At 42.3% G+C, this 13285-nt stretch overlaps 1 protein-coding gene across 3 annotated transcripts in view; it reads left to right on the top strand.

Annotated features, from left to right (window-relative positions):
• The window catches only part of RHOBTB1 (Rho related BTB domain containing 1), a 29632-nt gene that overhangs the window by 6601 nt on the left and 9746 nt on the right, over positions 1-13285 (top strand). For 2 of the 3 annotated variants that reach the window (XM_034435319.3, XM_087871938.1), the window contains exons 2-6: positions 4269-4470; positions 5720-5823; positions 8847-9032; positions 9441-10384; positions 12012-12130. In XM_034435319.3, coding sequence (XP_034291210.2) covers positions 4279-4470; positions 5720-5823; positions 8847-9032; positions 9441-10384; positions 12012-12130 — 1545 coding nt within the window. In that variant the 5' untranslated portion in view covers positions 4269-4278. Of the gene's footprint in view, positions 1-1194; positions 1602-4268; positions 4471-5719; positions 5824-8846; positions 9033-9440; positions 10385-12011; positions 12131-13285 lie in introns of those variants that run through there. The other variant, XM_034435320.3, reaches the window with a different exon arrangement.

The following is a 13285-nucleotide window of genomic DNA, read 5'->3' as shown; positions in this document are numbered from 1 at the left end:
GGAGGATTAGGCTGTTGATTGAATTAACTCATCCATCGGTTCAGCCTTATTCCTCCTCTTTGTGGTGACTTTCTTTCAGAAGACCAGGCTGCTTTATCATTGCTTTTTCTCTCTCCGGTGAAACCCTGCATGAACTGTGCAGGTATAAAGAATGCAATAAAAGGAAGTAATGTCCAAGAAAAGAGAGAGAGAGAGGGAGGGAGATGATATTAACCAGGCACACCAGAGAGTATGTTGCCTGTTTCTGCATTGGATGTCTGGCTCCTTGTTAGAGTTTTAATCAGAAAGTCAGCTCCTTTGAGAATTCAAAATAGAAAATCCAGAGATAAATATACATTCTGTGGGTGTGAATGCAGATTCTGCTTGGGCATATGGCTATTAATCATGAGCTCCTTTTCCTCTACATCACTGAATGCTATATCAGTTTTCTAAGGAAAGGTGAGGAGTTAAAAGTGTTATACTTTCATAATATGCTCCAGTTAATAATAAGAGCCATCCAAACAGAGGTGCTTTTTTTTTGTTATCAGTAACAGAGTTGGAAGGGACCTTGGAGGTCATCTAGTCCAACCTCCTGCTCACACAGGAGACCTGTACTAGGGATTCGAACCACCGAACTGCTGACCTTTCTGATCGACAACCTCAGTGTCTTCTTATTTTCAAGTCATATTTTGTGTTTTTCATTGGCTGACATCAGCCAGAAAGTTTATGTAATTTTAAAGGCAATTTACTGTGCATTTGAAATTAAGGCGACCAAATATTGCAGGAGAAGGAAACGTAACTGCAAAAGTGTTATCATTTCCCAACTATTAGGAGCTCAAAAGATAACTACCCTCTGTCAAAAGAGATGGTTTTTTTTTTCCTTTGTGAGGATATCTAGGGTTTGGGGCAGGACAGGAGCACTTGTAACTCTCTTCACATCCCCTCCTGGTCTCGCTGACTCTCAGTAATACTGAATGTATGCAAGTTTCACTCTCTTGAAAAAAAAAACACCAACATGCGTGCCCACCCCTTGTTCCTGAGCTGTGAAAATAAGAGAAAATGAAAGCCAAGAAGGTGTGATAATACCAGTCCCCTTCAACAATAGGTGTACAATATAAAATAAGCTTAGTTTTGTGGTGTTGCCATTGTGACACGTATAGTCCCTTGTTTATGAGAGTTGACAGACATGTCTGGATCATGCAATTTCTTTATGCCAGTTTCCAGGGGAAGCCAAACCATCGAAGGACGGAGTTTATCATAAGGGCCAGTTTCATCAGCCTCTTAGCTCCCCGAGGAAACAATGCTGGAAGGAAGGTGTGTTTGTGAACAAATCTCTGATAACAAAGAGTTGCAGGTGGATCCCTAGCCAGACACATAACTGTGTAGGGAGTTCCCCCTTTTAAGAGCTCAAGCCAGAAGCTCTGTGGGTTAAACCTTCTGAAACTGTTTGGGCAAAGTCCTCCAAAGTGGGTGTTTCCCATTGTGATCTCTGGGGCAGAGCTTGCTAGAAGCTTTTCAAGTCAACTCCCAGCAAAATGTGCGTAGAATACCCATGCACACCTTTACAAGGCTAAGTCGGACAATTTCACAGAATTTCTCCTCTGGGTTGTGTTCTTATGCAGGTAAGATTGTGCCTATATTAGCATGGAACTAGACTGAAACTTAAGGCTCAGAAGTGCTGTGGAATTACTCTTCCACTGAAGCAAGTAGAAGCTAACTTCGTCAGATTTTCATGGTCGAACTTTTAATATGAAGCAATTGTCTGCTAGGAGAATTGTCGATGAGCCTCAGAAATCACCCAACTGAGGGACGACCTATTGTTAGATATGTGACCTGCCAGAGAAAGGAAATATTTATAGTTAAGATATTTAACTGAATAGCTGAAATAGTGAAGTGTGTAATGAGTCAGAACATACAGTTATAGCTGATTGGTTGTTGAGAGCTAACTCCTGCATGAGGCAATCTAAGCTGTGATTGGTTGCTGTGGGTATAAAGGGGGAGTTTCCATGTTTCCCGCCTTTTTTTACCTCTGTCTGCTCTGTGATTTACCTCATGATGTTCCTGCAGTGTTGATTTACCTGTTGATGCTGTTTATTTACTCTAAATATAAACATAAAACATGCTGACAAGTGTGTGTCAGCATTTCTGACTTCTTTTGGTCACCGGCTGCACAATTCCCTGACATTTATCCTGTGTTGATTGGCCACGACATAGGACTTGAATAAATTCTTTGTGCTTTCTTAAAACTCTTGGTGGCAAGTCAGTCAGGAAATACCATTAATTTTCTCCAGCAATGTCCTGGGTTGTTGCTTTCCTATATAATTGCAAAATGTGATTATGTCTGGATCTTAAAAAACAACAACCAAAAAACCCCCTACCACATGACAAGGTGTTTAAGCTTTATGTAAACTCCAACAGTTGTGTCAATAAAATCACCATACTCCTGTTGAAACGTCTCTTGAAAACATTTCTCCTTGGCAGCTGCCAGCGAGTCTGTATGCATTCTCAAGGAAAGAGAGGTTCAACACACTGTATCTTTTTCTGACATGCTTGACCTTGGATCTCATCCAGGCTCTCTTGGCAGACGGTCAACTCAGTCAACAGCTGTTCTCGTGCTCTGCAAAGTCTGGGTTATCTTGCATTTGGTGTGGTTGAATCACCACTCCCATCTGGTTATCATTGTTCTCTATTGTGAATTTGCTTTGCAACTGCCTTGTTCAAACTCCTTCTTCACTGATAACAACATTGTCATATGAAGAGTCATAAGCCACCCTTTCACCTGCCTTAATTATTTCTCAAGTGTGGTGGAGTGCAGCCCAACAACTCTATCTGCAGATTGAAATGGCATGTCCCAAATATAAGCTTACTAGATAACGTTAGTCCCAGTCCTGCCCATGTGACTTGTAGGGTTATTTTCTTCTGCTGTGGAGTGTACTTTGGCTCTTAAACATTCCCTGATATTTGTGTGAGTTTTGTAAAAAATTAGCCTTCCATGACTTGATGTTTCCCAAATGTTTGGGATACAACTTTCAGAAATAGGAATTTTAGACCTATAGTCTAGCACCCCATCAGTTTGGAGAACATTGCAGAAGATTAAGTCTTCCACAAAAGAGTCACTGGAAATCATGTTCAGCAGCGTTTCCCCATCGACTTTTCTGTGGAGTCAGGCTAAGGCAAAGATATTGCTCCAACAGAGACTAAAATTAATTATAGATCAAAACCCTTAATTTCATTTCATTCTTCTTGACTGGTTCAGTAATGTTTAACTGTTCAGTATCTCAAAAGTCATGGCAAATAAAGGTAAGATGTAATTTAAATTACAGTCCATTGATTTTTAGAACATTCATATGTACCTTAGAAAATATATTTGATGAGACACAGCAAATACTAAGAGCAAAATAGTGCTTAAAGCTACTTGAGGAATGCTTTTTCCATATCTCTGATAAGTGAAAAAATATGATTATACACCACCAATAAAACAGAAATTTATCAACTCTGCAATTATACCTGTTACTTAATTTTGAAATTGATTGTCTGTGTAGGAAAATAAATTGTAAGTTATTTGTTCAGACACCCATCAAATATTTCCAAAAGTATTTCTGTCTAAGAAAATTTTAACATTAGTGTATTGCATAATACAATCGATTGGATTTTCCCCTGATCTTAAATAGAGGTGAATCTTCGTTGGTTTCTTTCTGCTCTTTCAAAAGACTAGAGGTGAACCTTCCTGATTTTATATTTGCGTATTACCGTAATTTTCATTGACCCAAGTTCAGAGCATTGCAGCCTTGTAGCTAAAATGCTTGACTTGGGCCAGGAAAAGCTCTTGGTGGGAAGGGGGCTCTATATCACTCAGAGGCATGTTGGATTATTTTTTGAATCACCAGTTTGGGGCTTATTCAGAATCTTGTGCTAATGAAGACTCTTGATTTGTTTTCTCTGGTAATATGCAGCTGTTTTGTTTTGTAACTTTTTAACTTCGCCTTTTGATTTTGCCTTGGAGGCATATTCCTGAGGACTGGTATAAACATGATTGAAACTTCAAGCGTCAAGCAGCTTGCAGGCTGAGACTTCTGCTGTCCGGCCAGTAACCTGTACTCGAGCCTGTTTTCTCTTCTCTAAGCAAGCTTGTGTTTATAGGAAACTGAATGAAGGGATGGGCCTGCCTGGTTTATGAACTGGTTTATGAGGTTTATAAGTCACCATCCTGGTTTCAAAAAGTCAAAGAGGCAGCTAGCCAAGTGAGAAGCTTGTCTGAGGTGGTAACCAGAGGTCTGGTCTTCTTGCAGCCCCCAATAGATGGATATTGACATGGACTACGAAAGACCAAATGTTGAAACCATCAAATGCGTGGTTGTCGGGGATAACGCGGTAGGCAAAACTCGCCTGATCTGTGCAAGAGCCTGCAACACCACCCTGAACCAATACCAGCTGCTGTCAACCCACGTCCCAACAGTCTGGGCAATTGATCAGTATCGGGTCTGCCAAGAGGTAGGTATGGCTTTAGAAACGTGTTTAATTCTGAGCCCCCATCTAAAAAGGATGATGAAGAAAGTGGGCTGAATGGAAGGAATTCCAGAGAAGGGAGTACGGTAGATTAGAGCAGCCCAGAGGAAGGCTCTTCTGTACTTAGAGAATATATGTGGAAATACTTCAAGTACTTACCTTCTACCTTTGCATGCTTATGTCATTGCTACCTGGTGGAAGGTGCATCGTATCCTTGCATACCTGCACTATTGAAGATTCAGATCTTCTGGCCAACGTATCCTCCCATTTCCATCTTTTTAACTGCCCACCTTTGCAGTTAACTGTCCAAAGAAATTCCCCCCAAATTGTTGCAAAAAAAGTTTTGTAAAGACTTGTGTGATCTAAAAATGTATAGGGTTGCATTTTCTGTGCAGCTGTTATAGTGCAGCAATTCTACCACAGCTGATTTTCATAACTATTCTACCACAGCTGATTTTCATAACTATTGGTCTTCATAAACTCCATTCTAAGTCTTAAATCTGCCTGCCGTCCATCCTACACTTTGCAACCACATATTACCTTCATGCCAGGCTTTAATGATGCATTTTTCTTTTGTGTCCCACCTGGATATATTAAAATGTTGCATAATTATTGTTCACTTCACTAACCATTTGTTGCACTGATTTCATCGGAGGCTTAGTTAGATTGTCTAGGCTTAAATCTTTTGTTAAGAAATTGTGTTATATACAAATACATGAAATCTGTCAGTTTAGCCCCAGATTAAACCATGACTGCTGCTCACCAAAATTTAGATTGCATCCGAAAGCCAAGATTTAATTCTGCATGGCTGCTTCCTCTAAGCTTTATAAATTCTTCTGCATAGCACAGTAACCTCTAGAGCAGGGGTGTCATCACGGCAGTGTCACATGACGTATCAGGACTTTTTCCCCCTTCGCTAACCCGGACCTGGGCAAGCATTCAGGTGTTATACCAGACTATAATTAGCACAATAGTTACTTCAAATCATACTTGCTGGGTTTTGGCAGCTGATCACAATGATTTCTTGCTTTGGGCTCCTGTCCAATCAAAATTTGGTGGGTTATCTGAATTGAATATCTGATGGTCTCCAACCAGAAGTTGGCATCTTCTACCATCCCTGACTATAACTTTGCTGGCCTCAAATTTTTGGGAATCACCTCCCATTTCCACCCCCCACTCCCCGGAGTTCTGTCACCACAAACCTTTATCTTACAGACGTCTCTTTCTGTTCCAGGTTCTTGAACGGTCCCGTGATGTAGTTGATGAAGTGAGTGTTTCTCTCAGGCTCTGGGACACGTTTGGAGACCACCACAAAGACCGACGCTTTGCTTATGGAAGGTCAGTCTAAGTTAGATGCCCCTTTTGTAGCAAGCAAGCTAATAGGAGAATAATTACATCTTTAATGGGTTAACATTTGGAGTAATGAATCTGAACAAAATACTCTATATTTCATAGATCATCCACAAACAATGTGAAGAAGAAACAGCCTATTAAATGGATAATTAAATTAACTATTACATAATTATATTAATGACTACATTTACTATTTTTATTTGCTGATCATAGAGAAGAGTTACTACTGAATTGGGAGAGTTTTGAAGACTGCAATCTTCAAAATTTTTCAAGACTGCAGAGGGTGAAACTTTTAGAAAAGTGGGATCAGACTAATGAGGAAGATCCAGCTGGGTTATTAACTAAATTCCATGTTGGTACAAGTGGAAAATATTTGATCATCCTAAATGCATTAGATGATGCAGTCTTTTTAGGACCGGAAGTCAACGCTAGCTTAAAATTCCTGCAAACCATTTGAGACTCATTGAAATCCCTTCAGACTTTCTCTCTGTTTTGGTTCCTTTTTAATTTAAAAGTTGCTAAAAAGAACAGACTTTGTGTATGAGTTTGAAACACATTTATGTCATAATTGCATGCATGTTAATACATTAACATCAATCCTGGCAACAGAAATTGAGATCCAGAAATTCTTTTTACACAGGTCTCAAAAGTGATTTGTTATATGCCACAGAAGAGGATGAAGCACAAAGGCTGATCAGATCGGCCTCGTAGGCCTTTGTGCCAAAGTAGATGTTCCGGCTGCTGAAACTTCACTGACATTAATACTTTTGGTTTAATATTGATTACATTGTTCTAGATGGTGCTATAATCTACACAAGGTTAAACAGGCTTCCACAACACAGTGCCGTTGGACTTCAGCTCCCATAATTCCCAAGCAATAGGGCTGATTGCTGTGCCAGTTGGGAGTTGAAGTCTGACACATCTGTACAGCAACAGGTTGAGAATCAAGTAGGAGGGGAAATTGGGAACATTTGTGGGTTTCCTTTCAGAAGCAACTGAAATCCATTGAGTTCAGAGTGTGCATCACCTCCCTCATCAGTAACACATTTCTGGCTTCCTATTTCCAAGAGTTGTTTTGGGAGAAGCCCCAAAATGAGATGCCTCTGCAAGGAATTATCTGGAGTGATGCCACAGTCCTTGAGAACCCAACAAGCACGGCAGAACACAAAGGGAGGGGGCTTCTTGATGCAAGGAGATGTGGCCTCCAGCTGCTTCCAGCTGATCACTTTGTGTCTCTTGGGGAGCAGGAAGAGTAGCAGAGGTCATAAAAGACACGAAGGATTTTGGTGGAACAGACAGGCTCAGGAATGTTCACCACTGGCTTTCTCTTGCTGACTTCATAGTACCTTCTGGGGAATAAGCCATTTAACAGCCGGGTTTAACAGCCTTCCCAGCCTTGGTTAACAAATACAGTTAAATATTTAAACAACATTTAAATGCCTTTTCTAAAGGTTGCAGAATAAATGGCAGGGGCATTGCCCCTTTGCCAAATATCTGCATGCTTAAAATTCAGCGCTTATTGATTTGGCAGGGTTATTTGAATCCTTGCTTCTCCTCCTGGAGGCGCCTTCTGATACACAACGAAACACGTTGTCACTAAGCAGTTGGGCTGAGATATGAGGACAGAGTCAGGAGCGTCCCAGCATTTGCTGAAACAAAGCGGTTGGGAGAGGACTTATTTCTGTCTCCCTGTGACGTCTCTGCACGAGATCTTTGGGGATAATTACTTGAGTAGAACTGCTGAACTCTTCAACTCTCATCTTATTGAAATCTGGATTATTTTAGTGTCAGAAGAATTGACTCAAAGCGACTTCATGTTACAAATCAGCAAAGCACCTGTCAATCTTGGGAGAGGTGCACTTATAAAAAGCATCCCCCTCCTTTATCTTTCCAGCACCTTGTCTCCCTGCAGGCACCACCATTAAGCTCAGGGCACCATTGTCCACTGGCCAACTCACTACTTTTCTTCCAAGAAAGCTTCGTCCTGTCCTCTCTTTAGCTCCTGCCAATCTCCCTCTCCCTCTCATACCCCTCTGTGCCTCCTCTGGAAGGGCAGTGCTAGCCAAAAGCCACAAATGCCATTGCCAAAAAGATCCATCCAGCCATTTCAGCTTGGAACCATGCAGAAAACACAGCATCCCACTTTTTCTGTAGGTGGTGACTAGCAAGAATGTCATCCTAATAGGGAGTGGCTGATGACCCATCCAAAGTCAGATATGATGCTCCTGGGCTTAGATTTCAGGGGACAATGAGGACATTCATGTGTGGTGGATTTTGAGGACCACCAGCAAACATTTCAAAACAAAGCCAAGCCATTGGTTGTCAACTTGTGCATTGAGAGGAGGACCAAATCACATTCTTTTTCCCAATTCCATTTTCTCAGTTTAGGAAGGGAGGGACTTCCTTTCCAAAGAAGGAAAATGCTGCTTTGTAAATACTTGTCTCCATAAAGACACCTGAAGGGAGAGACACGATTGGTTGCAGCTTCCGGCTGGGGGAATACAACTTAATTGCCTGAGTCACAATTTGGGTTGGAAGGGGGAGTAAGATTTATTATTTTTCCCCCCTGTGACCCTCAACCTTAAAGAGATCCTTGGTGTGCTGGATTTTCCTCCAGAAATTGTCTAGAATCATTATTCACAGATTCCCCTTGGTTTATCTCAGGACCTGTTTGATCCTTGCAGGTATTAAGTGGTTGGCCCAACTTCTCCTTGCAAATTAGTCTTTGACCCACCTCAGGTGAAGGGGGAGCTGAACTACTTGCTGCAGCCTTGAGCTCTTATTCTGCCCCATTTTACCCTGATATGCCACTTGGGAGTTGGTTAAGAGAGGTCTTTGGTTGTTGTGGAGGAACATAGAATTGTGACAATGTTTATGCACTTCAGCATCACGATCCTGGTGTACTTCTAAATAAACCAAGTCTTGATTATACCTTCGTTCCACCCATTTTTGAACAAAGCGATTGAGATATAAAGTTTATTTAAAACAAATACTGTTTTGTTTTGCAGATCTGACGTTGTGGTGTTGTGCTTCTCCATTGCTAATCCTAACTCTCTGAATCATGTGAAGACAATGTGGTGTCAAGAGATCAAGCACTTTTGTCCTCGCACCCCTGTGATTTTGGTGGGCTGCCAACTGGATCTTCGCTATGCTGATCTGGAAGCTGTCAATCGAGCCAGGAGGCCGTTGGCAAGGTAGAGTTGAATGCAGATCAAACTTTGTTCTCCCGTGGCAAGGCAATGCTGGACCTTTGCAGAAAGGGCAACATCTTGGCTCCTAAGGAAGCATTTGAAATGGCCTTATGTGTCCAATTTCTTTGTTCCAATTTATAATACAATACATAAAGATAAAAAAAAAAACGAATACCAAGTGAATTAACAATTCCATAGCTGGAGAAGGGGTCTCTCAGAGAAGCAAGAAGTCTTCTCAGATGTTTGAGGACTTTGGGCATCAACAACACATGTGGTCTTCATGGTGCATCCAGAAGGGGAAAGCATGAAGGCCAAAGGATCCCAGGAATGTATCTCTTGATAGGTGGAGTCCACTAGTGCTTTTCAGTGAGTCTGACCAGAGTCTGACCTTTTTTTTCATTTTGTTTGCAGGCCTATCAAGAGGGGAGACATCCTGCCACCAGAAAGAGGCAGGGAAGTTGCTAAAGAGCTTGGAATACCCTATTATGAAACCAGCGTCTTTGATCAGTTTGGCATCAAGGATGTGTTTGATAATGCAATCCGAGCAGCCCTGATTTCCAGGAGACATTTGCAATTCTGGAAATCACATTTGAAGAAAGTCCAGAAGCCTTTGCTCCAAGCTCCATTTCTACCTCCAAAGGCTCCTCCCCCTCTTATAAAGATCCCAGAGTGTCCCATCCTCAAGATTAATGATGTGGGATACTTACTGGACAATCCCTTGTGTGCAGACGTGCTCTTTATACTTCAGGAACAGACTCAGATTTTTGCTCACAAGTTCTACTTAGCTACCTCTTCATCCAAGTTTTATGACCTTTTCTCAATGGAATGTGAAGAAATGCCAGACTCGACTGAAAGCTTTTGTAGTGAAGGTAGTATTCTCCTGACCAGAACCTGTAGCCTTGAAGCAGTTGGCCAGGGAGCGGAAGGGGCAGCTGCACCGTCTTCTGCTTCGACTGAGGGCCTCCAGGTAGAGCCTGAAGCAGGAGAAGCCACCTGCCCAAAACAGGGTCCAACGCTCTGGGGCAAAGGTTTCATTAGCCTACATCAAGAGATGCAGATTAATCCTGTTTCAAAGAGGGTCTGTGGAGTGACAGTTGTCAAGATGGAGGCCTCCATCCAACCGGGACCTTTTAAAACCGTCCTGCAGTTTTTATACACCGGGCAGCTGGATGAAAATGAAAGGGACCTCACCCGGGTAGCTCAGATTGCTGAGATCCTGGAAGTGTTTGACTTGCGGATGATGGTAGAAAACATTACCAACAAGGAAGCCTTCATGAACCAGGAAATTACAAAGGCTTTCCATGTCCGGAAGGCTAACAGAATAAAAGAATGCCTCTGTAAGGAGACATTTTCTGGTGAGTCTGCACGGAAATATCCCTCTACCTTGCATTTGTTCCAATGCTAATAAGAACACCTGGGATGGTTGTGTGCAAACCAAGATCCAATTGGGACATTCTGAAGGGTCCAGGAAGGGAAGCTTTGTGCCCACAGCCAAAAAATGTGCCCTACGACAGGTAATTCTGTATTCCTTGATGCTAACATAATACATCTTTACACAAAAGGGCAAATCTGCTCTTCCGCCCAATCATCTTTGAAGCCAGAATTGGGGGAAAGATGCAGATGCTGTTGAAAGAGAGATCCAAGTGTGGGTCTTCCTGTCTGCTTGTAAGACAGCCTGACCCAGTTCAAGCACTGGGAAAAAGTCAGACTTCCCAGGGAGATGGGCAGAAATAGGAGGCCTCTTCCTGCTTTCCTTCCTTGCTGGTTCTATTGGCCCAGGAGGTGTGGGTGCCTTTGACAGTCAACTCCCCAAGGCATCTTGGGTGGGGGGGGTGTACTTGGGGTCCTGGTGAATTTTAACTCCTTTGGTGATAACTGAATGGGGTTCCCTTTCTTTTCTGTCCAGTTCCTTCTTCTCTTGCGTCATCTTCATCCAGTTTTGCTTCTCCTCTCTCTTTTATTCTTCCACCACCAGAATTACAATTCAAGCTTTTTTTGGGGGTGGTGGGGTTGCAAGCGTTCTCCTCCAACCATTTACATGGGCTGTTTGTACACCAGTGTAACTCTCTAGTCCTTAGCTTTCAGTACATGGGAAATGACATTTTATTAAGTACAATTATGGTTCATCTGACTCAAGAGGGTCTCGGGCAGTAGTTCTTCAGACAGGAGAACTTCCCAGCTGTTCTGGGCTAGGTCTGAGTCTCTCTACTGTGACACAGCTGCTCAACTGTCTTTCTCTTCAACTAATTCTGTGACTTGGAGCTGTTTGAGTGGAGTACAGTATATGAGTGTAGATTGGAAGATAATTAAATGACAGGTATTTTGGGCTACAGAAGAGCTGGATTATTAAAGTTCCACTAGGTGGCAGCCAAAGCATATGGAAAATACAAGGTACATCTGCCATCTAGTGGCTATATGGAATTTTGCAACTAAGGTTAAGAAGCTCTAATAATATTAGAACCCGCAGTTGGGGAATTTGGACTGTGACTGGGGAGACAAGGTTCAAGTCCATGAAGGTCCCCTGGGTGATTTTGGACCAGCCACCCTCCACTCAACCTACTTCACAGGGTTGTGGTTGCAGACAGGAACAAAGGGAGATCCCCATCTAAGCCACCTCAAGACCAGAATATAAATATTATTATTAGCAATACTACTACTAATATGTTGTGGCATTTACATGTCATATGAAACTGATAAATTTGACCTATTTTAATTTTTGCCAATGAAACTCCTGATAACCTCAGCAAGCAGGAACCCCTGGTGTGGTTCCTGTGACGGAGGCTTAGAGTTTAATTGCTCTGTTGCTCATTTAAACATTAATGTTTGCCCTTCCGGGTGTCCTCAATGAAGGACCTTCTTTGCAGAAATTGTGGGAAACAGCAGGTCATGTGTGCTGTCTTCCATGTTCTTTCTGATTCTCACATTTGGCTGTAAGCACCAGCAGTCACAGGTTGTTATTGTGTTCCTTTGATTCCTTAACAGATGTGACATTTGTGTTGGAAGATGGAAAGATAAATGCTCATAAACCACTTCTAATCTGTAGCTGTGAATGGATGTCTGCAATGTTTGGAGGATCCTTTGTGGAAAGCTCAAACAGCGAGGTATTTGTCCCCTTTGGCCTGTACCCTCAAAGCTTTGCTCTGGAGAAGGAACTTGCCTTGGGTTGCAAGGACTCGAAGGGCGTGGGAATCCCTTGGCCATGTCTCTTTGGGGACTCCTCTTCTCCCGCCTGTCTTCTGCACTGGTTCTCAGAAGGTACCTGTCTCCTGACTGTCGGGAGTTGGTGGGATGGGGAGGTTGGAGGTGGAAAAGCTGGTCTCCATCCCCCATCAGATCTCAGTCCCATGAGTGAAAAAGCCAAACACCATGGTGAACCTCTTCTTCATTCAATTCTGCCTAATTAGTAGGGCTTCAAAACGCCATGTAAAATGGGAACAGCGAATGTGAAATGCTAGAAAGGTCAGTGGGTCACCAGGCCATCCAAGAGAACAATTTGCAATTCCTACCTTGACATGAAATTTTGGAGTGGTGGAGCACTGAAAGACGAGGAGCAGAAGGAAAGAAGCCACCATGCTCATTTCTGGTGATACAGTATTGATGACCTCAAAGAACAGTGATAGCAGCTTTGATGATTTTTTAGTGCCGTCTGAAATGATCTTCTCATTATTCCTCATATTTTAACTGCCTTCTTCACTTTCCACTTAATTGTCAAGGGGACTCTCCTGCCCATCAAGAGAAAATAATGCGGACCAGCAATGCTAGCTCTCAAACACATGGGGAAAGAGGGGGGAGGGAGGGAGGGAGAGAGGAGGAGGAGGAGGAGGAGGAGAGAGAGGGGGGGCAGGCCCACATTATACACTTAATATTCTGGAAGCTGTGTTCTACTAAAAAAAATATATTCTCATTACTTTTGAAACAGCAGTAAGCATAATTCCCTCTCTGGAGGCATCCCCAGCAGGTGGTTCATTAAAAATACATACTTTGATTCAGTAAGCTGTGCTCTACAACAAGAAATTATATATAGATAGATAGATTTATATATACATACACACAGTCTGGTTCCTAATTATAACCACTAATAACGTGCATTCTTCTTGGTAATCTTAAATATTAATTGCAAAGCCTTATTTTTTTCATACCACATGAAGCTCTTGGTGCCCATTGTCTTTCACTGCCTTGTTCGGGGAGAATGATGGGAATGGAAGGAGCAGAGTCTAGTTCAAGATGTGAGTAGCATGTAAAGACTGAGGCAGTTC

Source organism: Pantherophis guttatus, chromosome 6, assembly GCF_059756535.1.
Source record: "Pantherophis guttatus breed Tessera chromosome 6, ASM5975653v1, whole genome shotgun sequence".
Classification (NCBI taxonomy): Eukaryota; Metazoa; Chordata; class Lepidosauria; order Squamata; family Colubridae; genus Pantherophis; species Pantherophis guttatus.
The sequence above is the reverse complement of the archived record's forward strand: the minus strand, read 5'-3'. Positions and strand labels throughout refer to the sequence as shown.